This window comes from Nesoenas mayeri (assembly GCF_963082525.1).
Source record: "Nesoenas mayeri genome assembly, chromosome: 6".
NCBI lineage: Eukaryota > Metazoa > Chordata > Aves > Columbiformes > Columbidae > Nesoenas > Nesoenas mayeri.
This window is the reverse complement of record NC_137545.1, coordinates 7,131,363-7,159,352: the sequence shown is the minus strand read 5'-3', so window position 1 is coordinate 7,159,352 and position 27,990 is coordinate 7,131,363. Positions and strand designations below refer to the sequence as shown.

Here is a 27,990-nt window from a genome sequence, read left to right as displayed (position 1 = left end):
AACAAGGGTCTCGGTCCCCCCTTGCCCGGCACAGTCCGGTTTGCAGGAACGCCCGCTCGGTCCTGGTGGAGCACAACCCACCAGTGGGACCTGATGGCAGGAGCAGCACCTCCCCTCGCTCCTCCCGTGCCCCTCGTTCCCCGTTATGGCATTCAGTTCCCATAGAAAACAGCAAAAAAAGTCACCCCCTGCCAGCCCACCTCACTGGGCGCAACGCCGAGGGCGATCGCCAGGGCACCCATCAGGCCTCTGAGCAGCACTTCTGGTGGTTCATCTTCACCTTGTGCTTGATGCCGTCGTACAGCTCGAAGTTGTAGTTCTCCAGCGTGGTGGAGCTCCGTGAGGACAGCCCGGCGTACGAGCACGTGCAGTAGAGAAGGAGACCGGCGCAGATGGCCCCGAGGAGGACGCCGAGGGAGCTCATCGCTATGATGGTCACCAGGATGGGATCCAGGGTGTAGAGCCAGTTTTTTTCTTTGTCCAGCTTCGGGGTTCCTGGAGAGTTAGTAGAGAACAGTGTGTCGTTCCTATCCGGTCCAAAGTAATCTGCGGTGGAATGGGTACTTATTATCCAGGGATCACTCTTCCCTTCCCCTCTTTATGCATTTGTCACTTGGAGTTGTGATGGTCTTACAAGAGTACAAGCCCCCTCCATGGGTATATCTCAGCAGGATTCACTAACCCAGGTCTAGAAGTAACACAAAGCACTGAACTACCGAGAAAGTTAGGTGCCCTAATTCGCTTTTGTATCTCAGACTATGTAAACAGCACACTAGCACTTTACACTCACTGAAACTCTGGCCCTTTAAGTGCTATTGGGTTCAAAACTATGGAAACAATCTGTCACAGCTCCCAGACTTAATTTTCTCCATTTACAAGTCAAAATGCCACACAAGTAGCAATTAATGCTTGAAAGATCAGTTCCACTTGTCCTAACACAAATACAATATATTGACTTTGCAAGGTTGCTGGCTGTAGAAAAAGGAAAACAAGAAAAGAAAACTAATATCTTTGTCCAGGCACTAAGCCACCACTTGAGTGTATGTGCTCAAGCCTGTTCTAGCTCCTAACACCCCATTAAGCCGAGGTTTGTGTGTAATTGTAGCATCTGATACTGAAACACAAACTCCCCCAGATAAATTGCCCATGTGGCAGTTTAGTACCAACCTGTATCGTCACTGTCTTCAAAGTCTTGCTCAGAGATAGGAAAGTCATCCTCCATTCTTGGGAAGTTCACTAGAACAACAAAATGGGAAGCATTGTTTGTTTAAAGAGGTCTTGTGGGGGCATTGGATTGAGAGACTGGCCAGAAAGCAATAGTTCAGCTACAGCAAGCCTCTTCCTTGAGGAAGGAGGAATAACTCTCCTTTCTTTGGCCAAAGTCAAAGAATACTCTTGCACATTCAAGAGAACAGGATCTTCCCACTACATCCCATTTCATGACCATCAGATGACCAGCTTTCAGAAAGGAAAGAGAGAGAAAAGTGAAGAAACCAGGTAACATGAATAGCACTAAAATATTGTCATTGGTGCCTGTATAATGGCCATAATTCACTATTAACATGCTCATGGGTATTATCCTTATAATTCTGAATAGGATCTTAGTGCCTATCATTACCTGCCACTAATGCTAGATCCATTTAGTACACTCTACTTTTCATCTTTCCCCATTTATCTTACTGGACACAGAGCTTCAATGACTCAGTTTCTCTTTGGGTTTCACATAAATTCATAGTAATTTGAGGAAGCCATGTATCATCATTACATGTTTTAATGCAAAACATGGTCGAAATGGGTTGAGTGGCAAATGGGTGTCCATATCTAGGCATTTATGTTAACATTTCCCTGATCCAAATTCCTTTTAGTGGTGACATTTCTTTTTATTGTTCAGCACAGATCAAGCACTAGTAACCAAACGCACATGCTGTAATCTGACCAGAAGTTATTTTCCTGTGCAGTCTTCTTAGTATTATCTCTACCTATAGTTACCATGTTCCTTTTTCAGTTGTTTTTTTTTCCCAAAGAAAATGCCCTTTCATTTTGGTCTGCTTAGATTTTTTCAAAACTGACTGTAACTTGGGGTGCTCAACTGAGAAGGCACCTCAAAATTATCAGGAATGCAGAAAATCAGGGACTACTAGAAAGCAGTAGAACTCACGCCTTTGAAATAGTTGTGGTTGAAAACCAAGTCTACTTCACGTCTTGCGCAAAACTGGAAAGGGTTTTAAGAGATTCCTTAAAACCAACCAAAACCAAAGAATATAACACTCGTGCCTAAAAAGCCACATGCGAAGAAGTTATTCAAAAACCTCATAAAAGAATATTTGTGCATATTTGCAGAGATTTAGGACTGCAAGAGCCTCCTGAATTGACAAATCCAATTTTTGCTATCCCAGGCAATGATATCGGGCTGCGACATTTCAAGCTGACTCGAGGCTGCTGGTAGCTTGTTGAAGAAACATAGGTGCACACCACCTTCTGTAAATCCTTACTTTAGCAGCGAGTTCGTCTGATTTCTCAACACTTCCAGAACTGACAGGCCCAGATGGCAACATCTTAGGGCTGGGAGAACAGCCTGAGGGCCTCTTGCAAACATTTAAAGCCGAACATGTGGAAAAATAACTTGCAAAGCAGTTCACAGGCGGAGATGTCGGCTTTGTTAGTCCTCCGTCAGAAGACAAGCACTGAAATTTGCCATCCCTGTCACCCACACAATCCTATGCAAACTGTAGGTTGCTTGAACAAAAGCTAAGGTGGAAACTCTGCCCAAGGAACCCCTGTGCAGGGAAAGGCTGTTTGAAGTATTTGGCTTTTTAATATTGTAGCTCCTCTAAATTTTGTGCGAGAACAAGCTAGCAATTTGGTGCTTTTTTTTATTTCCCAGGGTAGCCTTGAGGGAAAAGCCAGAAAAAAACAAAGAATGGGTTAATCAACACTTTCAAAAGAACACCACTTCTTCAAGCCTGAAAGGAAGGAGCGCTGGGAAAACTTGAAAAGAGAGAACATCTATTCAAAAAGCCCAGCCCAAAATCTATTTACTCTTCTAGCAATTTTCGCAATTCCCCATGCTAATACGACTCCAAGTCCTGGTTAAATGATATCTTGGTCCTTGCCCATTCTCCTCCCTCCTCCAGCCAGTGGTAGGCCCTCATTCTTCTGTTCTCTGCACGTCATTTCATTGCTATCAGATTGTATGTTGTCACACAGGGCTCTACGTCGGCTTTGGAAAAATGCAACTCAGTGTTTCTTTTTCCATACTGGGGTTTCTCGAGTCATTAACAAAAGCAGCTCTGGCTGTGTGGGAACTCAAGCTGGTGGTCTCAGTTCAGTTCCTAGTGGAGATGATTTCCCATCACAGAAGCCAGCCTGCTATTTGTCATCAATTAGGCTCCTTTGTGACAAATCTCAGCAATACTGTCACAAAGGGAGCAAGCTGTGGAAAGTGATACCTCTTGGAAAGCAGTCCCCAGAAAAGCCCTGCAAGAATGGGTGGAATGGGAGAAACACACATTGGTGGAGAGGTGCTTGCTCAAAGGGCAGCTTTCAGGCACAATTTACTTTGCATTTTAAAAGAAAAAAGGATAAACTGCAGAAGGGTAGGCAAGAAAGTTATAGGGAACTGTATTTAAACAGGAGGAACATTTCCTCCTGAGTGAGAGGCCGTTTTTAAAGCGTGTGTACTCAATGATGGCTGTAAGCACCTAGCCGGTCATACTGAATAGATGATGTTAGCGATGCTGTTGGAAACGGCTGGATGCCGAGAAAAGGCTGTTATCTGTTGGATCTGAGAGCACTGCCAGCTAAAAGGCTAATTTATGGGACCTGGAAAAAGAAAGATGAGATTCTAATCAAAGACAAGGAGCAACTTAAGTACCACGTTCATATGAACTCACACGGAAGGAGAGCAGGAGAGAATTAGTATTTGCAGAGATTAAGGAGCTTTAATGTACATCTGTTTTAAAATAGAAGCAGGGGCAGGAGGGGCTGGGAGAGGGAGAGAGTTACTGGAAGAGGGGGTGACATGTGCTCGATACACCTATGATAGCTTTGCACCAAGCCAAGAGGTGTTGCTTTGGAAAGGACACCCTGGAGCACAGACACATTCCTCCAAGGCAAATGACCACTGCTGACAAAAAGATTGCTGTTTCTTTCTACACTGACTCTGTCTAGTTTAACTCCGTTACCTCCTGCCAGGTGCCTCCATCCCAGGGCAGAGCTCTGGCTATCACCACGTCTCTCTGCACACAGACATCTGCAGATGGTGGCTGTGGTGCCTCTCAGGTTCTTTCTTGAAGAACAAAATGAGCCTCTCAGCAGGAAGTGCCTTTCCCAAATGATATATCAAACTTGCTGTGATTTCCAGCTCTTTTGCTGCCTGTCTCAGCCTCTCTGGTGCAGGGGAGCCTGGCCTGGAGCAGACTGGGGATACACCAGGTGATGGTGGCTTGTGGGCTCTGCCACCCACGTTCTTTCGCTCCCATAACACCTGCGGCTGTGCCTCTTGGTACAAAAGAGGGGTAGCCAGCTGCCCTCTGGTCCTTTCCACAGCAGGGAAACAACCGTGTACTGCTCACTTCCCCAGAAACAGCAAAGTGCTCTCCTACACGCTCACCCCTTGCTCCTGATGCCACAACAACAGCCATCTCGGCCAGTGCTATCCCACCCAGCAAGGGGATCATTGGAGGTGCACAGCCGCCAAATAGCGCCCACGAGGGCCTGAAACACTAAACACAGCAAAGCCCAGGAAAACAGGGTCAGAAATTACCACTCCCCAGCCTTGGCAGAGAGAGGCCGAGCTGCAGCTCCACTCCTCGCTCTTCTCCCTTTGCTCATTCCCAGCCCTTTTCTCTCCACAGCAATAGCGTGACTCCAGCACACATCATTTTGTTTTGACATAGCAAAGCAGCCGCCGTGGCCTCGCCTTGACACGGCTCCTTTTGGCGGCGGCACAGCGCTGCTCCTCCGGCTGGGGGACAACACCTCCCACCCTCCGTGAACAGGCAAACCAGCAGCACAGGCATCAGGCAGAAACACCCTGAATCCCCCACCGCTCTATTTCCAGCCGAAAATCTGCCTCACTTCTCTCTTTCCCACTCCTCCAGAAACACAGAAGTATTTTAGTTTACAAAAGGGCTAAATCCCTGCCAAATTTCAAATTAAAACAGTGCTTTGGCTACAATTGAGCATTAACGCAAGCAAGCAGCCTCTCCCCTGGCCCGGCCACCCTACGCAGCACGGGAACCCTCGGACCTTATCCTCGGGTTACCGTGGGGCTGCCCCAGTGCTGGTGCACACTGTGGTACCGCCATCAAACATGGGGCACCAAGGAGCCTCTCGGGCTTCCTGTACACTGGGAAGCGCAGCTGGGTTGGTGAGGACCCCCACCAAAAGTGACAGGAAGCCAGGCTGGGTGCTTGGTGCGGATGCGAACGCGAGCAGGCAGCTATTTGCAGCCCTGTGACACGTGCTGCCCTGCCCTCGCTGCACGCATGACAGATGGCTGGGGCCAAAGATGAGGCCAAGACGAGGACTCCGCCAAACCCTCCCTGCAGCAGCCATGTCCTCTTTTGCAGTCAGACCCTCTCCCCGGCGTGTCCTGCTTTTGCACCTCTTGTTGTCACAGGCACAAGGCCAGGGGAACAGCGGCAGCGAGGTACATACATACAGCCTTACAGTGGAATGATACAGTGCGGTTTTCCTCTCCCTTTCTTAGTGCTGAGCTACCCAGGTAAGAAGTCCAGGTTCGGTGCTCTGTGCCAGAGCTCACCAGTCCCAAACCAAGCAGCTCCTCAGCATGAGGGCAGTGCTGCCAGCCCAGCACCGCCACGCAAGGGCTCGGAGCCCGGGGAGAAGCCGGCAGCTCGGCGGCATCCTGTTATATTTATTGCCCTCCTCAATTCTTGCTGTTTGTTTTTACAGCGGCAATGGCTAACGACACTATTCCTCAAACTGGCAGTCACGCCTGCAATCGCTGCTAAGAGCCGCCAAAGCCGCTGATGGAGGAGCCGTGGCGGAAAGCCAAGAGGCTGTCCAAGCTCGCTTGTCTGCGTGCCAAGCTCTGATGCCCCAACACGGGGTAAGCAGGAACCAGCCCCAATAAAGTCAGTAAGTTTTCACAGGGTTTCCAGAAGAGCAAAAATCCCTACATGGCCCCTTGCACAATCCGATTTCTACCTCATCCCCTTGCATTCACCAGCAGAGAGAATTCCACCCTGCCTAGGAAAAGCCAACCTCACCATTGCAGCCTGGGGCAAGCAGCCACTCTGGCTAACCCCAAAAGTTTACCCTTTTTTTTTTTCAAGTAGACTCCTAAACATCCAAAGCTACCTGCAGAGGAGATTGCATCAAAATCATCCTAAGTTGTACTTATTTTTTTAACAAAGCATGCTAATTTTAGCTGCGTTTTTCCCTACGATATGCTGCAGCCTGAGCAGCACCCAACTCTCTGGTCAATCTGGCTGTGGCGCATATACGGAATAATTAAACCCTGAACGATTCCTCCCTTTTCGTCTGTTTACTTAACAGAATTTTTTTCTTCTGCGTTGGGAAACCATCAGCCAGTCCCTCCCTCCGTGTTTTTTTGCATGTGCATATTTGTTTTGAATTTTGCTTGGACAGCCACTGAAGTGTACAGAATGCAAATTACAAGTGTATGGGCTTTGCCGTACAATTAGAGCAAAAAAGGAAAAAAAAAACCAAAGCAGCATGGGTCCTCAGCTTTGCTTGTGTTTGAACAGCCAAAGCGAGGGATCACATTTGAATAGTTTTTTTGCTGATGGCCTGAATTCCTAGTAAAGCCAGGAAGTTTCACTGCAAAGCTGAGCCATGGGCCAGGGTGAAGAGTATGATAGAAGGAAAATATGAATAAATGCAGGAGAGAAAGCAAAACCTCTCAAACTGGCAGCGAAATATATTTCACATTAAATGTGATGCTGCTGACTCCTCAAAAGGGCAGAAAGGTGCACTTGAAGGTGACAGGAAGGAGCGAAGGTCTGTGTAACGTGCTGGGAGGACTGGGGTGAAGGGACGGCAGGGGACACACACCTCTCTGGACCCTCGGTGCTGTAGCACCCGGGCTGCTCCAACGTCCAACATGTAGAGGCCCAACAAGGATTTTACAGAAGAGGAATGCATTGTCATTTTCATTATTAATTTTGGTAATAGCTCACCCCGTTTTTGTTGTGCTCGGGGATGGAGCGGGTGGCTCAGCTGAGCTGGCAGCCGAGCTAGCCTCTGGGGCCCCAGCAACTCGGATGTCCTGTCTCCAGGGGCCCCAAATGGAGAAATTCTGCATAATCACATTGAGCAATATAGCACTTAAGCAACGTTAGCGAAATCCCCAAACAATCCTATGCGTCAGTCCAGCCGCCCAAAACTCCCACTAAGGACCGGTACAAATGTAATGGATCTAAAAGCCGCTGTTAATGGCCTGATCCTGAGGCTGTGCACAGCAGCTGTGCTGCGGGAGCTGGGGCTGAGCCACGGGTCTGCCTGCAGCAGGAACAGGAGCTTCACTTTCCTAAAGGATATAGCCCTGATGCTCCAAGAGGAAACACAGCCTTCCAGAACACCACTTCACTTCAACCGACAGCATTCTTGTTAGCAAAGAAAGAAGAAGGAAGAAAAAGCCCAGATATTTGTATAAAAATATCATCATTTTATTACATTCCACACAATACATCTTCAAAGAGTTCAAATTTTCACAAGATATTTTTCACACACAGGCAACTGGGCGATGCTGGGGATGTCAGGGCTCAAGGAGCTGGGGAAAATCGGGAATAAAAATCTCGAAGTGACCTTCTGTTTTGTCTTTGGTGACTTTGGTTTGAAAGACAGGGTGCCACATTCTCCTCTCTGACACTGACACACCGATGCGCACTTGCTAAAGTCCATGGGGGTGAACCTGGTCGAAGTGAGGGAATCACCCGACCCAGGGAGATCGGACTGACTATGGAAATGTGACAGTATCATCCACTGACATGGCTTGGGCTGACCTGCAAATGCAGTAAGCACGTGCCAGTGTTTTCACATCTGTTTTTATGTGCAGCTGGCTGAGGCGGGGGGTGTGGGATTTCACACCACAAACCATACGCACTGCAACACCAGTGCTGTGTAATGCAGAGGCTCACAGAGAAAGCACCGGGCCCTGGAAACCCCTCTCTGGGGGCTGGTGACACCTGCAAGGTGACAGGAGCTGCCCCAGGTCCTTCACAGCTCTGCGGGGACAGGCACGTCCCTGCTGCCCTCAAAAAGCTGTGGGGCCAGGCCCTGAGCATCCACCACCCCTGATGTGCTCACCGTGCCAAGTCACCCTGGGCTTTTCTGTGCTCCCTGCATGTTTTAGACATTTGCTGCTGCAGCTGAGGGGGTCCCACTGAAATCTGTTGAGCAAACAGCATGAGGAGCTGAAACACATTGCATGAATAAAGGCAGGGAGGGACGGGAGCCTGACAGCCCCATCAACAGAGATTCCCCGGGGAGAAGGCTCCGCTGCAATAGGGGCCGATCCCATCTATGCGCAGCACCGTTTGCATTTCCACTTTTTCCCCAGATCAAAAGGAAGCTCAAGACTGCAGGGAAGTTAACAGAGCTGCTCGCCTCAATGCATTTTATGCAATATTCATGGGCAAAGGAAGGGTGGGGAGCACTAGCATGTTTAGGAGGGGGGCAGGGAATCTGATCACTCATCACAAATGAACACAGCCAAGATGGAGAACCTTGCTCACTGGAGGTACTTTTTTTGCCTGAAAACACATTAGAGTTAACGATTCAAACTACTTCTGCATGTCATCATTCAGTAATTTATATAAGGCATTTCCACTACAATACGCTGGGCCATTCAACAGTGGGAGGCGTATTGGAGGCTCCAGTTGGCCTACTTGGTTAAAGCAGCAGCAATAGTGGGGCCCCCAGGCACGCCTGCTAGGCTTGGCTTGCTAGATGTACTGACGCTTTAAGAAGCAGAACATTAGCAAACGCAAAACTAATTGACATTCTAGAAAGTCAACTGGCAATTTTTATGATTCAGCAGCTATGAGTTGGGCAGAGGAAAGAAAACAAACCCAAAACCCAGAAAGGGGAGTTGCACTTGTCCCTTGAACACTTCTAGAAGAAAGACAAGGAGGAGCCCTCTCCCCCTTCCTTGTGTAAAAGCAAAACCATCAGCACCCAGATACTTAGAAATAAATAAACCTTCAGTTCTCAAGAAACTACAGTATTTAGCATCCACCTTAGACCTGTTGAAGTCTATGTGTTACCCTAAGGCTGGCTTTAACAGATACAAACAAAACATTCATTATGAGCTTCTCTGATATAAGGCAACTTTAAATAGATTCACTTATGGGTGGGGGAAGAGGAGGGTTCCCTCCTTCTCCCCTTCCAAACAATGGCTGTGTTATCATGTTGGCTGCAGAAAGAATAAAATGGAGAGATCTTACTTTTTGGAAGTCTATGAATCTCTCTGGATTCTTCTAGCCATCTGAAGCGGACATTCCTACTGTCCAGCCTGGCCTCTTCTTCTCATTTTGCACCCAAGACATTAACACTATCAAACAAGAAACCCAGCCAAAGCTAGATAAGGCAACAAAAAAGCATTGCTCTCTTCCCCAAGTAAACAAATCAGGGTATTTACCACAAACATGTCCCAGACCTTCCGGAGGGGAGGTGGGAAAGGGGGGAAAAAAAAAGCATTCCCTGTGCAAGTAGAAGCAATTAAAGCAAATTAAAAGGGGCTGTTTCTAAATATACATTCAGTCAGTCAGACACACGCGCTTCCACGCACACTCACATGCACAGATTTAGCACACACCAGCTTCCAGGCTCACCACCACATTTCCTTGCAGGTTTGCCTACCGGGAGGAGAAAAAAAACCAAACCAAACAGGCCTAGCAACAAAAAAATACTCCTCAAACAAATACAAAAGAAAAAAAAAAAACCAACAAAACAACAACAACAACAACAAAACCAACACAAAAATGACCAAAAAACCCCACCCGACACTCCAAGAGCCCTCGAAAAGTAATTGAAAGGGAGCGTTCACTTCTGAAGTGAAGGGGTGGTGTGTCTCTTCTGGCGATCCAAGATGCAGCATTAGTTTAGAGTTTGTAAAAGATTCAGGGAGGGCTGGGGGGACGGAGAAGGGACGGAGATGTCTAAGAGTTCACACGTATGCTAGGTAAGGAAAAAGTGCAAAACTGAGGCAACGTATTTGAAGTCTTAGTTTCTGTCTGTCTGTCTGGTTTGTGTTTTGTTTGCTCTCTCGTTCCTGTTCGTCTCTCAGCAGCGTGAGCTGGGATCTTGCTCTAGTTTTATGGTTAGGGTGGGCTCCACGGCCACGGGGGCCCCGTTGGCATAGTGGGAGGTTTTGTAGGTGATGGAGTGATCGCTCTTCTTGGCCGCATAGCGGAACCGGTGGTAGTGGAGCACAAGGGCCAGCGCGACGGAGACCAGCACCACAACAGCACCTCCGGCGGCAATAACGTAATACCAGTAGGCTGGGATGGGCTGCACTGACACCGTGTCCACTGTGGGCTCGGTCCCTGGCAGGAGGGTTGCCCCTGGGGAGGAGACACAGAACAGGGTTGCTAGGTGGGAGGCATGCAGACGCAACAAAAAGAAACACACATGCTTTCAAGAGAACAGCGAGGAGCAGCGCAAGGTCCCGGGGATGCCTCTGGGTCCGGGGCGAGCTCCGAGTGCGGAGAACAGCCTGGCCTTTGCTGAGCCTGTCTATTCAAGGGCCTATTTCTTCCCTTTTAATTAATCAGGCTGCCTGGATCGCAATACGAATTCCATATGCACGCTATTATTACTGTTATTTCTGGCGTCAACAAATGTTTTTTTCCCCCCCTATATTTTTTTGGCCTTCTGCTGATCAGCCGCCTGGTTTTGTCTCCACATGGCAGATGTTGTCAAGCAGTGACAAAACACATCACGTTCTTAATTGGGGGGAAGAGCGTAATCTCAGATGGCCAAGGAAGTTACCACAGGAGACTGGGAAAGAAATTACAGGGAACATTTGTCATTCTTACGGAAAAGACCGAGAAGAAGATCTCTGTTTGAAAACGCTCTGCACACAGAACTGCTCTCGCTAGGCTTACAGATTTCCTTATTATTTTTTTTAAAGAGAGAATGGATGGTTATGATTATTTACATGGGACAGGCTGCAAAATTCAACCTAATGCTCACATAAGAAACCGCAGTTTAAGCAAGCCAGGACTATTAATTCATGCTGATAAAGCCGCTGCTGGTGGCACAGGAGACGAAGGAAAATGACGGTTCCTCCACCAGCCGCAAGGTTTTCCTCCCCTCGCCATCCACCAAAACCCAGGCACAGGGAGTGGAAATACAAGAATGAACACTGCACTCAGATTCATAGCTACAACCAAAAAAAGAAAACCTCAAAAGCAAAAAACCCCACACAGGCAAGACAAATCCTGAGAGTCTGGGAACCCCCACATATTTGTCATTGTAGGCAAGAAACGCGGATGTCTCAGGAGAAGCCTACCTGCCAGATCATGCCGCCCTCACCCTGTCTCACCCCTCACTGCCAGGAATGGGGGTGGCCCTGTCCCTCCTGCCCCTGGACAAGGGTGGGCTGTGTGTTGGGGGCAGCGAAGGCAGGGGACACACTGACCTCCTTCTCTACCTCCATGGGCCACACTCGTATAAGGGCAGCACATCCCTGTGCCTCTCCGAGCAGCTGCCTCTCACCTGGCTGCATGGAGGGTGGCGGTTTGGGACACCTCATGGATGTTTCCACCAGCCCCCACCATTGTGAGTATGTTCAACACCTCCCTGCGCTTCACCGATAACCCGCTGCTGTCCCTCACCGCAGATCCAGCTGGCTGGGCCGCCCCAGACCCGTATGTGTCCCAGCACCATCCCCGATGGATCAGCAACACCTCGCCTGGGCCTGACAGCACCAGGGCGCAGGGCTGACCCCCGGGAAGACCACACACGTTTACACTCGGTGACAGTCTGTGCTTACACAGCACCTTGCTCCAGTGAGAGATTTGCAGGCGAACAGCCTCTCGCACCACTGGTACGCACTGGGACCCACTGGTGGAAACTGGGGTGAGGACGGGGGGCAGGTGTCAGGGATGCCAAAGGCTCCCGAGCCTGCAGGGGAGCAGCACTGCCCTCTGAAAAACAGAGGGGAGGAAAGTTTCCATGGCCTCCTGATGGCTGTATGTTGCCCAGTGAATGGCTGGGAGGACAAAAGCTGCAATGGCCATAGAGAAGCACGTGCCATGGAGGGACCTTGAGGCAGCTGTGAGTTCAGGACAACCTCTGCTTGGCTCTGACCCGCTGCAGATGTCCCTGAGCAGCAACCGGGGCTGCAGAGCCTCTCCTCGGCCCTCATTTCCGCACCTTGAAGCCCTGCTGGGGAGATAGCAGAAGTCTGGAGAGTTCATTTAGCAACTGAAGTCATTAAGGAATCACACTCGGTTGTCTCTAAGCCTTAACGAAGCCAATTCCCAACATTAATGATTGTTCTTCCTTACACTGTCAGCCACTAAATATAGCTGCCCATCCACTCAGCACACAGCACTGATGTTATCTGCTCTGTTTTTACTGGCTCTGCTGCTCTCTGGAAGTTTAATATGAGTGGAAAAGTTCTCCGCTAAGGGAGATGGAAAAAAAAAAATCCATCTTCTTAACTTAATAATTTTTCCACTCCCTTTTGCCTTCTGCCACACACACACTCACCCTTCCTCATTTATTCACTCGGGCTCTCATCTTAATAAAGAAATGCCTCCCGCTGTTGCCGTCAAGCTCACGGGTGCTGTGTTTATGCACGGATTGGGACACTGGACCTGATTTAATCCCAACAGGGTGGATGATTTCATGTGGGTTGTGCCGCTGTGCTCACACCTCCAACCTGGCCAGATACAGCCCCCTCCTCTTCCCAACAGGAAAGACTCTACAGGGACCATTTTCAGAGCTGTGCGGCAGAAATCAAAATGTGAAAGCAGCAAAAGTCATCTGGGGAAAACAAAAGAGAAAATCCTTTCCAGAGAGTCTCCTAGAGGGCTGCCTGCCTTGCTCTGCCGCTGTCATGTCACAGCTCGTCCTCCTCTCTGAAATCACTGACATTAACTGCTGTGGACAAGCAACACAGCTGGACTTTTCACAGATGAAAGTAAGTATTACACTCATCTAATCTGAATGCCACAAAACCAGTGTCAGCCTCAACCCCTTAATTGCTGCCTGTCATTTCTCCAGAAAGATATCCCTGTATTGATTTCAGGATACCCGGTGTGGGATAATCCACCAGTCCCAAAGGCGAATTCTCCCCATGGTTTGTCTCCACGTTCTCTGGAATATGTCTCTTATTTTTAACCTGGTGTTTATCTTACTCCTTGCTTCCAGCCACTTGTTATGCCTTTTCTTTAATGGTGAGATGCATCAACTCTCAAATGCAGCGCAGTTTAAGCACACTTGACTGGTCTTGTAAGATCCCGACCCACTAGCTGAAAGACATTCCACCCACACAATTCTCTTAGTGTTTGCCTTATGATCCTGGAGCCTGGAAGGTACATATTTTTAGTTTTGCTCCCAAGTCAGGAGAGGAAGGATTTGCTATTATTTTTAATGGCATCTGACTTTTTCAGCTCATTGTGTAACTGAAGAAGTGAAGGCTACAGAACATCTCAATACTTCCTGCACAATCTTTCCTCTCCAGCTCCTTTTTTTTCCTCCAGTGAAGGACTTCTTCCCATCCTTTTACCCTCTCCTTCTCTTGGGCATCTCTCTTTCCCTCATTTTAATTACTACCTTGTGGTCTCCACTTTTCATCTTCACTTCTTCATCTTTTCCCTCTGCACTTTGCTCGGTCACTCCATCCCTCTGTCCTACCTACGCCTGCCCGTCAGCTCAGGGAAACCTTTTCAACCTTTTGCTGCAATTGCCCTCCTGTTGTGACCAGTGCTGGGACCTCACAGTGTGCCCTGGAGAATACGATGGGGAAAGGGATGCGTAAAAGGCAGCAGGGCATGGGGTGATGAGGAAAAGAAACAACATGAGTTAGCAGGACTTTGGGACAGACTCAATGCGAGGACCCAGAGATGACGCGCCTGTTACAAGCCCCAAAAGACAAGGATGGTGCCTACAAAATAGGTAGCAGACAAGGGCCAGGAGAACACAGAGCGCTGGCCTAAGTAAGGAAGGGTTGTGAGGCTTTAACTGTCAGGTGAGAATATCGCGACAGCTTTTCAGTAACACCGCAAGCCTGAGTAACAGGTAAATAAGCAGGCTACAAACAAAAAAAGCCAAATTCCTAGTTGTTACAGTGGGGGTATGACTGTAAAACACAGTGTTATGCCCTGCTCATGTCCCACCCCACAGCCTGCCGCACACCCCAGGGATGGAGGTGTGCACATGGCTGCAGCCTCGGTGTCTATTTTGCCTTTACTGCCACAGCTCCCAGCACATGTACCCACCAGAAATGCAGCTGCTTCTGGAGTAGAGCCCAGCCATATCTCCACAGCCCATCAACAGAGCCGGGGATGAGAACAGCATGGACATCATGTCCAAGTGAAAGCAAACAGCGCCTTGATTGAACTGACAAAACAACTTTCAAAGCTAAGGGGAGCCCCAAGTTTGCTCTTCATCATAACACAACCCCCAGATGCGTTCCTGAAGAGGCAGGCAGGAAAACAAAGCCCAAAATCAAAATACAGGGAAAAAAACCTCAAACAGACTAAACTGATTTTTGCCCAAAAGCAGACAGCTTTTCGCACTCCAGAGCAACACAAACATCATCCCCACTGACTGCTCAAAGAGTGAGGCAGTTTTTCCAAGTTCCTCACCTTTTCTCTTACTCTGTAGGTTTGATCAGAGAAATGCCAGTTTCCATCCTCCAGGCTAGTATTAAGCTATTAAATGCACCATTTCACCTTGTTTTCCTTTTATCGACTGTCACCTTCAGAGCTTCTGATAGCAGTTCTCTCCCACTTCAACCTCCAAACTCCCTTCCCCTCTCAAGCAGATTGTCCCACCCTCCTTTGCCAGCAGCTCCAACACCACCACTACCAGAGCATCTATAAACTATAGCACAACCTTCCTCCATGCTAGTATAAGTCATTTCCACCTCATTTCACTTTGAATTATTTTGTTTAAGTCAATTGATAACTACCCTTTACTCCCCAGGCTTCCCATTTTGGGCTCAGCTGGCCTTAAGGAGGCTGGGTGCCTTGTGACAGCAGGTTTTGTAATGCTATTCAGCCCCAAAACAGCGGGACTTGTCTGTTTGCTTGCTCCCCAGCACCCCCAGCACCCAACAGGACCCAGAGGGTGCAACCTCTTGCTGTTGCGGCCAGGGATGTTTAGAACACACTTGTCATTTCACCGCTCAGAACATCTGCTGTTTGTACAAGCACACACTCCGCTTTCCTTCCATGTAAAAGCCCATGCCAGCAGAAGTAAACCACTGAGAGAAGTGCAGTTTTACCTGGAAAGTAGAAGTTCTCACCTGGGAAAGCTGTGATGGGTTCTGCAAAGGAAAAAAAAAAAAAACCAAACAGAAACTAGTATTAGAGAGGGGAATATTATACATGAAGCCACAAGTTCATGTCTCCACTGATGTGCCCCACAGAAGCCACTGGCTGTGAACAGTGAGGGTACCAGCCAAGCTCACCTGATGGGGAGAACCCAGCTGAGGGTCATTTAGATTCAGCTGTCTGGCCTGAGTCATCAAAATTGGTCCCACCTGGCCCAGTGACAAAACCCTGAACCCACCCCCCCACCTCCCCAAATTTCCAAGAGCAGTTTGGTTTCTGGCCCAGGTCTGGCATCGTTATTCACATGGGAACTGTGTTACTTCTGGGCATTGATGCCATGCTCCTCTCCATCTCACAGTGCCAAGAAACAAAGGCAAGTGATTATTTTCTTCCTTCAAGATACTTTGAAGAAGTAATCTATTACAAATTACTGGATCTGAAAAGCAATAATCAGTACTTATTACTGATTACTTTCTTGCAGAAGTAATAGACTTCTGATTATTTTTAGATTACTTCTGCATTATGCCTGTGAGTCACAAAGCAGACTCTGGCTCTACTGAGTGCTATGAAATCACCACTCAAGTTGAGAATGCGAATGACACATTTGTCAAAGGAAAAAGTTATTGTGACTTATTAGCGTTCTTTCACGCTAAAAAGGAATCAGATTACTTCCCAGGATTATGTTTGAAAAAACAGTAGCCTGTGCTAGAGTCAGCTATTCTCATGGCTCTGATAGAGAGAGAGCAGCACCGTATCTCTATCATTTCTTTATTATTTTGGTGACATCGGAAATGACCCACGAGTTATGTTAAAGTTTGCAGTGGGAGCCCTTTGTTAGAAATGATCTGAAACAAACTATCCTTATCCGTTTTAAGATTCCCATTCAACTTTATAGAATAGAACAAATAACTTTGTGTATCAGTTTGGTGTTATTTTTAGGGCTGGCAACATTCAAAACTTTCTAATTTATTAACATTCTTGTTTCGAAATAGTAAGTTTAAGATTCATGAGGCCCAAGACGCAGTAACACTGGAGCTAGGTGACTCGCTGAGCTCAAAAGAAGTTAGATAGGAAATGCTATTAGTGTTAATCATCAGTCTTGCTTCTCTTTAATGCCATAGAAGGCAAGGGATTAAAACACCACTGTCAAGCCTTAAATACAGGGAATTTAACATATGGAGTATTAGCTCCTTTGGGAGATGGAAGACCAGCAGAGTTCAAAGCATTAAAGAAACACTGACCGATGATGCTCAAGAGCATCTCTGGGGTGGTCTCGGTCCTCTGTTCGATTATTAATGCTGGTTCCTGCACCATCTTCACCATCGCCTACCTGCACAGGGGTGGGTAGCGACATGACCTGCCCTTCCCAGGCACAATTTGAGATGCACTCATCCCACTCGGGTTAGGAGGCACCGGGATCCTCCCTTCCCTTGGTGGGGTGAGGAGAGCAGCTTCACTGCATGTGTCCTTTCAAAGCCCAAAGGGGAGGGAGGCTTTGCTCCACCTGACTTTTTACACCGACTCCAGGATGGGTCAGACACTTTGTGGCTGTTTAACAGCAAAACATGCCTCCCCCAGGTCATGCAGAAGAACGGGACCCTGCTACTGTGGGCGGCTCTCAGCACAGACCCCATTAATAGAATAGTGCTCAGCTGGGATGGCTCTAAATCTGCATCCAAGCTACATGGTGACCAGAGCAATCAGCATGCCTGCATGGATCCACCAGCTAGAGGAACAGGGCAGGGACACAGCTCCATCAGCAAAACACACTTTTTTCACTCTTTTTTTTTTTTTTCCCAAGTCCTGCCCTGTCTTCTATGTTGAATGAATCCACCTGGCTTTTGGCCTGGTTTGGGGAATGGTGAATTCTAGGACAAAAATTTCTTTTGTTATCCTGTTAACTTTGTTGTAAAACCCCTCTGCTATTTTATTTCTTATTAGAGAAAACTCCTTTTGAACTCATCGGCCCCTCTAAGGGTGCGATACTGACTGACAGCTGGTTTCTTTTGTCCAGCACTCTCCTTTTAAATTTGATGTATGTCCTTATCACACAGAATAGACCTCGGTAACCCTCGGCTGTCTTTCAGTTTTGCACAGCAGAAACACGTGTGTCCTGCTTCTCACACCAATGCACCCAAAACCCCCGACCCACAGAGACCAATCCCCCTCATTTCCTTCATGGGTGAAGGAAGAAGAAGATGCAGAAACTACTGATAACTCAGGCAGGGTAGAAGCAGCCGCTGCCAACCTGCAGTGAATGTTCCCCAGTCCCAGCTGCCCCCCAGCACCCCTGGCCCCCACAGCTGGATGTGCCACGTACCCATGCAGTTCTCCAGCGGGATGTCAGTGCCCAGTCGAATGTCATCGAGGGCGAGCTCTCCCGAGTGGCTGTTGCGTATGAATCCCTCAAACACAATCTGTGAGAAATCAGGACAGAAATGTCAGTGCTTGCAATTTGTACAATTAAATACTTCTTGTGTGGAATAAAGACTCGGTGAATCAATGTTCCACCTCCCTGGTCCTTGCACAAATGATGCAAGTGGCATAACACTGACTTACAACAGCAGCAGATTTGGCCCATGGTATTAACTGGGCTATGATTAGAAGGAGGAAGGGAAGGACACAAAATGCACAGCTATATTAACTGTAAAGTGCTGTTCCCATCAACATTACATAAGAAGTATCAAAATGTTAGAGGAGAAGGGTCAATTTATTCCTACTTAATCACATGCAAAATATATTTACAAAAATAAATAGAGTCGTTAGCCTAAGAAGTGCTGAGTGGAGAGACTTGCATTATTTACATAATGATGCTGTTATTTAGCTAATGCTTGTATATTTGCGTTTAACGCACTAAGTAGTCAGTCAGTGCCCATCATTCTTATCTGTAGGCATATTGTGTTTACTGGTATTTTACTGAAAAGCCAAACACACACACGCAAACTAGTCACACAGCTCCAGTGCAAAGCTTTTGCTTTCTCTCCCCTGCTTGCTCTTGAGGGTCCAAATAATTCCCTAGGCCTATGTATTTCACAAACGTCCTCTCCTCATTTTAGGTGTCTCCTTTCATCTGGGATGCCTGGGCAGCCCAGACTCACACCTGCCTGCAGGGACACCCTCTTGAAGGACTGTGGAGGGGACAGAGGGTCAGAGGCAGCAGTTTGGAGGGGTCAGTGGCAGCCCTCTGGGTCAGGGCAAGGCTCCCTGCCAGGGTGGTCATAGAAGTGCTGCCTCAAGCCTGCAAATACGTGCTTGGAGGGTGCTGGATGCTGTGCTGATGCTCATTAACAAGTGACAACAGTAGCCCTGGCTCGCTGGCAAGCGGCACGCTGCCCAGAAGGGCTAACCATGCCAAAGGCACTCCTGGAAGCAGCAGATCCCCGCGGGGTGCTGGCATGGCGGTGCCAGAGGGGCTCAGGCGGCTGCAACGAGCAGCACGGCTCCCTCCAGCTCATCCCTCCTCTTCCACTGATCTCCTGACAGAGGGACTGGGCCTTGATCCCACAGCGCTGCACCCAGCCCTCTGATCTGGTTTAAGGTATCAGAGAAGTGGATTCATAAACAAACCCGCATTCCCTCGTCCTCCTCCCATGCCAGCACTTGCACTCGAGGCTGCATAAGGGCTGTTTGCTACCTGCCCTTAAGAGCTGGCTGTACCCCCTTCCCAGTTTCCCACTGCTCCTGGTCACACTACGGGATGACCATCGGTTGGTGGGGGGAAAATCCACAAAACAAAGCGGAAAAAAAAAAAAGGAGAAAAAATATTTGCAAAGTGAGAGAATTGAGGAATATAAAAGGCAACAGGCTGAACAAAGGCCCAAGTCTGTGCAGAAGACAGGCACTCTCTGAATAACAAACAGTGTCGTTTAGTTACTATGGCAACTTGAGAAACACAATGAAAACAGCCACATTCCCTAATGATGAATGGGCCTTGGCTCTGAAACACTGAAATAAAGATGCTGGAGATCCCTGCCTGGTCCAGCACACCTTCCCTGAGCATCTTACCCGGTACTCCATGTCGTAGCTCGGCAAGATGATGCGGCCTTCCCTCCACTCCTCCCCTTGGTCCTCCGTGATGACCCACAGCGCCTTGTGCTCCTGGCTGGCTTCCCGCCAGACCCGCAGCATCACCCCGTTGCTGCCCCACACCTGGTATTGGAAAACCATGCAGACAGCGCTCCGGGGCAGATAGATGGTGGGGCTGATGAGCCGGGCACGCTGGCCTTCCCTCCTTCCACTGCTATGCAGCCGCAGGTAATTTTTGCTTTCTGTTCAAAGAAGAAAACATCATTATTTAATTTTCTGGGGTTGCTTGCAACAATTGTCTCATCACCATGCATCCCTCACCAGCCACCACCCTCACCAGCAAAACCAGAGAGCGGTAAGCTGAAGATCAATATAATTAGGAGAAGTTAAAGAGCAGCTATGGTCAGAAGAAGTGATGGCACAATGATGACATTGGTGGGGAAGCGTTTATTCTGCTGGGAGTTTGCTCAGCGAACAAGCCCGAGGTGGGTTTTTCTAACTGCTGGTGCTGAAAACTCATCTTGGATGGGGATCTCACGCTGTGTTCATCCTGCCTCTTTTCATCCCCAGTGGTAAATACTTCACAATCAGGGTCTAGCTGACAATTTTGTTTTGAAGATACACACGGCAAAATGAAAGCCTGGCTCTTGGTTTTTCTGTAATGCAGCAAAACAGCCCCTAAAGCACAGCACAGAGGAAAGATGTGGTCCCAGTGAGTGAAATATGCACAGGTGACAAGCGGGTAGCTGCAAACTTGAAGGCAGCTGAAATACATACAGCAGGGGATTCACTTGCTTTAATATTAGATTTTAAATTGTGCCATGCTTTTTGTCAGTCCTCAGGGAGGAGATCTGGTACGTTTGATATCCCAGGAGAAGTTCAAGGCTGAGACTGGAACTGGAGATACTTGATGTGAATACCAATAGCAGCAAAAGCCCACGGAAACAAATCCCTGGGCCCAACTGATTTGGTCTGGAATCAGTGGTTTCCAGTCCTCTCCGATGAGAAGCCTCCTCAAGGAGCTCCCCATTTGCAGCCCAGATGCCTGAAGTCCCTTAGCACAGACTGAAAGCCAAGCGTGTAGCTGATCTGATCCTTAACTGTCCCCTCCCATCAACTGATGGCAGGACATGGTCCCTTGGGATGCTCCGGCTGCAGTGCCCACAGTACAAGGTGACACAGACAGGCAAATAACAGATATTGCTGTATTTTGCGTTTCACTCGAGCGGGATGAACGTGCTTACTCTTGCTGCACGGTGGGCAGGTGTCACTGGTGCTTCACGCCAGCATGTACGAACCCTCCTGCAGCCTAGCAGGGTCACCTCTGCCCTGGGACCACACTTAAGGGTCTGTCGCTTCCCTTCCCCACATCTTAGCCTGTCATGCTTGATGGGCGGAGCTGTGAGCAGCAGCTTTGCCTCCTGCTTGCCCTGCTCCCTCTGTGGCTTCTGTGCCCGCAGCAATGGCAGAAGAGCAGCGTCTGCACAGAGAATCTTTGCAAAGCCCACCTAAAACACCTCCAAAACTTAAACCAGAGACCTGAGCTTAGAGTCCAGTTGCTGAGCACAAAAGACAGACCCATCCAGAAAACAGCAGCTCACCCTGCTGCTGTTCAGCAACCAAGGGAGATGGGAGATGTATCAGTGGTTGCACAGCCACTGGCGCTGCCACGAGTTCGTGGCTGCCAGAGAGCTGGGCTGAAACCAACCACCGTGAGCTACACAGCTTTCTAAAATAAATTTAGGACAAGACAGCAGAAAGATTGCCATCGCTCTACTCCTGCGATGTATGATCGAAATATTCCAAAAGCGTATCCACTCCATAAGAACTTTCACTGATTTTGCTGCGTGAAGGACAAATCTGTCCCTGACTGGCCACATAAAGAAAGAGCAACATTTCCCAGCAATATTTTCCAGCACCTATGAAATGTATTTGGGCCACTTGGCACTTTATGCCAACAAACAGTGGAAGAAAAAAACGATGAAAGCATGTTTGCCCACTCCTGCTTGAGTGAATCACTTGAAAAAGTACCATGCCGTTCTCTAATGGAGGAGTGTTCTTGTGATTTACCTCGGAGTGGTAGTGGTGGAGGAGGAGATGTGGGAGATAAACAAGCGGAAGAAGAAAAAAAGAAAAGAACAAGCTGTACTCCATGCGTAAGGAGTGATAGGGCATAACAAGTCATTAAGGTCTCCCGAATTAAAACCTTCTTTTTGTGATTCACTCCAAACCGCTTTAAAGGAAAAAGCAGCAAAACCAAACAAGGTGGACGAGCAAATCAGACTGTGATCATACAGTTGTCTCACAGCTGAAATGATCTCACAGGCAAATCCTTAACAAAAGTATTAGCCAGGATCAAGGATGATCGAATCCTCAGAGTTCAGGACAGACCTCTGGTGCCAGCATCTAGGCAGCCTGATTGAGCGCAGGGATGGAAGCCACCCTTAGATCCACCCAAAAATCGCAGCTGACCACAGGGGACTGTGTTAATGGTGGAGCTGGGGACCCCCCATGATCCGCACCCCTCCCTGGGAGCTGGTGGTACCCAGTGTCGCCACCTCCGCTGCTTCAGCAGGAGAGCCCGTGTGCCTCTGAGCCACATCCCCGCCACCAGGGCGACACTGACCTCAGATTTGTTCCCATTCCTATCAGGCTGTGAAATCAAAGAAATACCTGAAATGGAGCCAAAGCCAACTCTCCCCCGCCCCACAACCACAGGGGCTCTTTCAGAGCCCTCCCAAACCCTGCATCTTGCTGGGCCCACAGAGCTCACCGGGACCTGCTGGCAATCCCAAGGGCTGTGGAGATGCTCAGTCTTGGGGTGATGGACCCAGCTGCTCCCCTGCAAGTGGCAGAAGGTTTGGGTACCACACGCTCCTGCTAACAGGAGCCTCTGGAATGGAGTGTATGCAGATACGAGTTTCTGTGCCATTTGAAGATGAAATGGTTGGATCACTCTAATGGCTAGCTGGACCTTCTGAAAAGCCCCGCAAATTTGCTGAGACTGACTGAACAAGGGCACTGTGGCGCTAATTGTTGGAACAGCATGTGGGAGCCCGGCGGTTCCAGTAGTCTCTCTGTTTGATACAGTAAATGGAAGCTTTTGGCACAGAAAGCACCTGAAAGGCTGATTTCCCCTGCTAAAACACTTGAAGGGAGCCTTGCAATGATGAGCTGATCAATTCTTCCAGGATCAGAAATGCATTTTAATCTCTTTCCCAGAACTTTGCTTTGCAGCCTCTATTCCAGCTAACACAGCAGCTACATCCCCCACCGAACTGGCACTGGTAGTTCAAAGTGCTGGCTCAAAGAAGGCAGGACAAACCTGCTCAGGCACTTTAACCTACCACTGTTTTTGCAACTGATGCTACAGCATAAATCCCATGGAAGATTTATGGGATCATCTAGATGTAGGGGAGCCAGAGGAGCGTGAACACACGACCATTCCCAGCCAGATGATGGCAGAGTTGCTTGTACGTGCATGGCAGCGAGTCCCGGATAAATCACCAGCCGGGCTCTGCAAACAAACCATCTGGCCAACGCCGTTTCCTCTTGGCGTGCTTGTCCCCTCCTGCTAGCAAGCCATCTGAGAGGACATTAGGGGCAGCAGGGGATGAAGCCTCGCGGTTTGGGTCAGGCTGCAACCACAAGCCATAGCAGCCGCTCTCTCCACAAGGTCAGCCTGCCTGCGTTTGGGTCCTGCACATCTCACCCTCTCTCTCCCAAGAAAAGCACCTTTCCTCATTGCTCTCAGCAGCACATCTGGAGGCTTTCCAGCAAAACATGTCGGGCAGGATGTACACAAGCAATTACTGAGATTTCAGATTCTCTCTGCATTTCCCCCTTGCTGGATATCGTTGAGTTACAGCTGCTGCTCCTATGGAGGACCCACGCTGAACTGACGTCCCTCCAAAGGTCACCGCACCCTTCGTTGCAGAGCTTGTTTCGCAGCCACCTCTTGTCTGCTACATCCCATAGGTGACATATCTCTGTTCTGGGCCCTGCAGCGCTGGGGAGATGTCCCAGATCCTGACATCCTTCTGGGGTGTGTGAACTGGAGGCTGCATCAGCCTCTGCCTTTCCCGGAGAGCGGATCAGCTCAGATCCCCTCGCAACTGCAGGGTGCTCTGGTAGCAGGAGGATGGCAGCTGCATGAATATGCAGATTGAAATCGGATAGTTATTATATTTTTAATTTTTTTGGCAAATCACGCAAATTCCTCTCAAAAGGCTGCCGCCGTAATTTCAGTGACAGGGCTCTCCTCAATGGCAGACTTTCATTTACGAAGGGAAATCAATCCTCCGTAAAACTAATATTTATATTAACTAGATCACTGCGTCTGCTGGAAAATCCCCTCAATTTTGATTACGTGTTAATTAGCCTGCCAAGTCCTTGCCATTTCAGTCTCTAAATCAGTCCGTGAAAGGCATAAAACCCCACACCTGCCCAGAACCAAGCCCTCCGCCTGCTCTCCGGAGCCTTTCTAATGGACAGGCCATTACATCCTCTCTCTTAATTAAGCCTCACGTCCTTAACAGCGCCGTACAACCGTGAGGCCCACTGCCTCCCCCCGAGAGCGCAGGGAGGGCACAGTGTCCCTGACAAACCGAATGCCAATTAGAGCCTGACATTTATGCTAAGTGAGTTGCTTGCCACTGCGCCGTGTCTGCTGCCAGCCTGCCAGGCCCCCTGCGTGCCCCCACATGAAAGGGTTTTTGCAGACCCACCTGTGCCCGGCGCTTGTACACGCACAATTAATGGCATTAACCTGCCCAGCCGGCGCTTCTGCCCCGCACACCGCGCACGGCAGCTCACATGCGCTTTGCCGAACCGGGCTCTGTGACTCACGGGCTGCCAAGTCAGCGCTGCGAAGCGATGGAGGGCTGCGCACGCTGAGATTTGAGAGACTGTGTCTTGCTTTCCGGAGAGCGTTCCAGCCTGGTTTTATAGGCACTGTGTGTCACTGGTGTTTGGGTCCAAAAAGTGACTAATGATTGAGACAGACGAAACGGGTGAGCCCCGGAGGAATGGGTTCTTCTCCTCTGCCTCCAACCCAGCCCAAGCAAGCGGGAGCTTTACTGGCAGTGCAGGGACAGAACAGACAATGGCTGTGTCCCTGCTCTCCTGAAAGACAGTATGGGCACAAGCATGGCCATGGCTCATGGTCAGGACACTTGCACAGCCCAGCTGATGCTCAGCAAACCTCTCATGATGTGGGTGCTGCCGTGTCCCAGCTCCACCATGCTGCGGGCAGCCAAGACACAAATGGCTTTTTAGGGTTTGCTGTCCTCACTGTGCAAACGAAAGCCACATACAGCTCTGCTGAGAGGCAACCTGCACCACGCATGGGGGGACTGGGGGGAGACACAGCCGGGTATGTGGTCTCCTTCCCACAGCATCCAGCTGCTCACTCACTGCACAGAAGTGCTTGACTTTCACGCTACCCCACATGCAAGACTCCTTCCCTACTTCAAAGGGAACGAGATTGACCCTAGAGGTCAAAATGTGTCCCCAAGGCACAAGCCCTGAGAGTAAGTCTCACGAGAGTAAGTGCAGACTCAGTTCAGTCCAGGCCTGCTCCATTAACACCATGAAAACCTTTCTGCTGGTTTGGACAGAGTAGGATCAAGGCCTTCAGGCAGAAGTTCTCATGGATTGCAGGAAAAATATGAAACTTTCCCTTTTAAAGATCCCACGGGAAAAATACAGGAATGGTGAAGGGTCACCATCAGCTTAAAAACAGCTCAACATTTGTTTTCCTTAAAAAATAAGCTCTTACGAAACTTCAGAGCACTACAAACATTCCTCTGCTGGAAAGGCTTTGAAACAAATAAACCTTTCCCTGCAGCGCCTGCAACCCAAATGAGCTGCATTCCTCAAAGCCAGCGAGGCCACGGCCCACAACAGAAGGTCTCGGTGGGTTTTTGCAGCCCAGCCCAAGAGTTATGTGGCCAGCAGAGCTGCAAGGTCTAAAACCACTTCCTTTGCTGTGTGCACATACAGCTGCCAACATCCAAACAACACGGGGCTCATAACACTGCCGGGGCTCTGATCCCGACGCTGTGCTCACCTGAATGAGAAGCAGCGTGTGGTAGAGGTGCAGCCCCCACAGCGCTCTTCTAGGACCAGAAGGTATTTACTTACTGACTGCAAGAAAAGGGAAGGGGAAAAAAAATGGGCAAAACACACCAATTCCAGCTTTTCAGTGCTGGATTGTTAGCGTCGCATCACTGAGAGCAATGCAGCCACACCTAACAGCTACGGATATGACCCAGGATATCTCTACACCCTTCAGGATCAAGCCCCCGGTGAAATTCAAAGATGGTGAAGAGTTGAGGTGCCCAACTTACCAACCTAGATTTATTTTCAGGTCGTAAGACCTCTATCTGGACACCAATGGTACATTGCCATTGCGTGCAGCAGGATGGGGGGATGAAGCCTCACTGAAACCTGAGCTTGTTGCTCCTTGAAGCTTGCTAGGTGCAGCTAAGGGGAATCTTTCTATGAATGGGAAGCATCTGAAAATCCATAGAGGGAAAAATCCTGGCAATCTCTCATGGGGACATGGAAAAGGGAGCAACAGTATCTTGCAGGCTTGCAAAGGGCAGGGTAACAGCTGGAACCATGCTGGGCTTCTGCTGAGTTGGGCACTTTGGGTCTACTTTCACCAACGGGGTCCCCAGACGTGTAACGGGAGCCTGCTGGAGAGGACGTGGAGCTAATCCGTGGTGTGAAGAGCCCAAGGAACACAAGGCTAAAAAAAGAAATGAAGAGCTGCCTGAAAGAGTATCTTGGAAATAAAAATAGTGGAGTGAGAGCAGTGGGTGTCTTGTCAGTCTCGAGAAGAAGTTCTCCATGCCAAAGATGAGGAGGAATTGCACGCAGCGCATAAGACGAAATTGGGAGATATCTGAGGAATTCAGGCCTGTCTCTCAGCAGACTTTTCTAATCAAGTGCCTCGCAGAGGATATTTCACCATGGTCATTTCCTTCCCCCTCTCTCTCACGCAGACTGAGCCAGGGCTCCTCCTTTCATTATTATTTTTTTCCCTTTTAATTTTAATTTTTGTTTTGCTATTTTCAGAAGAAATAGAGATACATCCTACATGGCTCTTAAAGGCACAGCACACTTGCTCGCTACTATGGAGTAGCCACAGCCTCTAGCCAGAGGCAGCACCTTTAAATCAGAGTAAATCGTGCTCCAGCGGCTTCCAGTTCCCATTAGCTTTTGCCCTGCCCCTAAACCAAGCACAGCTGCTCTCCTTCACCCAACTGCTCACCCCGGGGTGGGGAATTCACAAGAAAAGACCACCCCAAACAAGGGCTTTTCATTCCTTACTCCCTGGAGTCTGGGGATGAATTTTCTAAGTAGAAACAAAGTGCTGGAGGGAGCACGAGAAAAAGGCAGGGGAAGAATGGAGGAGTGTGAACAAAACAATACTTCGATTCTGTCCCTGCCGACAGCCCAGCATCGCCTTTTCTTCATGTTTCTCGAGCTGCTTTTAAAAGCTGCGTGGGGAGGAAAAAAGCAAATAGTTGTTTCCCTTTGTGTCACGTCTTCTTCATTTCTAAGAGCAGGACCAAAGCGAAGCGGCAGTGATGCCTTTGCACGCCGGCCCCTCCGCAGCTCTGTGCCGGGAGGCTGATCCCATGGCAGTGCCAACAACCATCCCTGTGCCTGGTGTCTGCTGCTGGCTGCCTCCAGCGCTGTGGGCAGCTCACTTCAGCCTCTCCTCCTCTTCCTCTGGCCGTACAGGGCTGGAGCGCCTGCCCGCGTCTCCTCGGTGCTTTGGTGCCTGGCTGCACACAGCACCCTAAGGGAGAGCTCAGCGATGAGGCTTTGAAATTCATAACTAACCAAGGAAGAGAAGAAAGGGTAGAAAAAAGGTAAAAAGCAGAACTGCGTGCTGGGCAGAGGCAGCACCAGCTTCTCCCAGGCTGTGCACGTGTGCCAAGCGCGCACATGCGTGCGCACATGCAGCCAAGTCTTCTAAGAAACTATGGCCGACTAATTGTAGGGAGGCTCGGGGGAGAGGAAATGAAATGAAAAATTGAGTCTGAGTTATAAAAATAAGTAATTTTTATCCTACTTGCAGGAGGCTTATATTAATTAAACATTATTACAGCGAATGAGATGGGGAGGGTTATTAAGTCTGGGGCTGGCTGTAAGTGTTCTCTCCTGTTGCCCGAGGCTCCACTGAGCTCCAGATATTAATCTTCTAAAGCACTCAAATGCTGAAGAGATAAACACTTGAAATATGAAAATGTTTTTCTCCATAGCAGACACTGTGACCCTATGTCACACCAAAGAATTTGTCAGATGTCCATACAAGCTGCACTTACAGCATTACCGTGTCTCTTAGAAAAATGCCGGGCACCTCAGGAGCTAAAGAGAGAAATGATGTGTGCATTTGTGTGGGGGTGATTTGTGTGTGGAGATGTAGCAGATTCTCCTCTTCCCA

At 48.9% G+C, this 27,990-nt stretch overlaps 1 protein-coding gene across 2 annotated transcripts in view; it reads right to left on the bottom strand.

Moving 5' to 3' along the window:
* Positions 1-241: 241 nt before the first annotated feature.
* The window catches only part of NRP2 (neuropilin 2), a gene marked incomplete at its 3' end in the record, with an annotated part of 79,369 nt that continues 51,620 nt past the window's right edge, over positions 242-27,990 (bottom strand). The window contains exons 13-17 of one of the 2 annotated variants that reach the window (XM_080347119.1): positions 19,509-19,771; positions 17,824-17,920; positions 15,455-15,496; positions 1,168-1,236; positions 242-546 (exon numbers count right to left, since the gene is read on the bottom strand). In XM_080347119.1, coding sequence (XP_080203245.1) covers positions 242-546; positions 1,168-1,236; positions 15,455-15,496; positions 17,824-17,920; positions 19,509-19,771 — 776 coding nt within the window. The remainder of the gene's footprint in view (positions 547-1,167; positions 1,237-15,454; positions 15,497-17,823; positions 17,921-19,508; positions 19,772-27,990) is intronic. The other variant, XM_080347120.1, reaches the window with a different exon arrangement.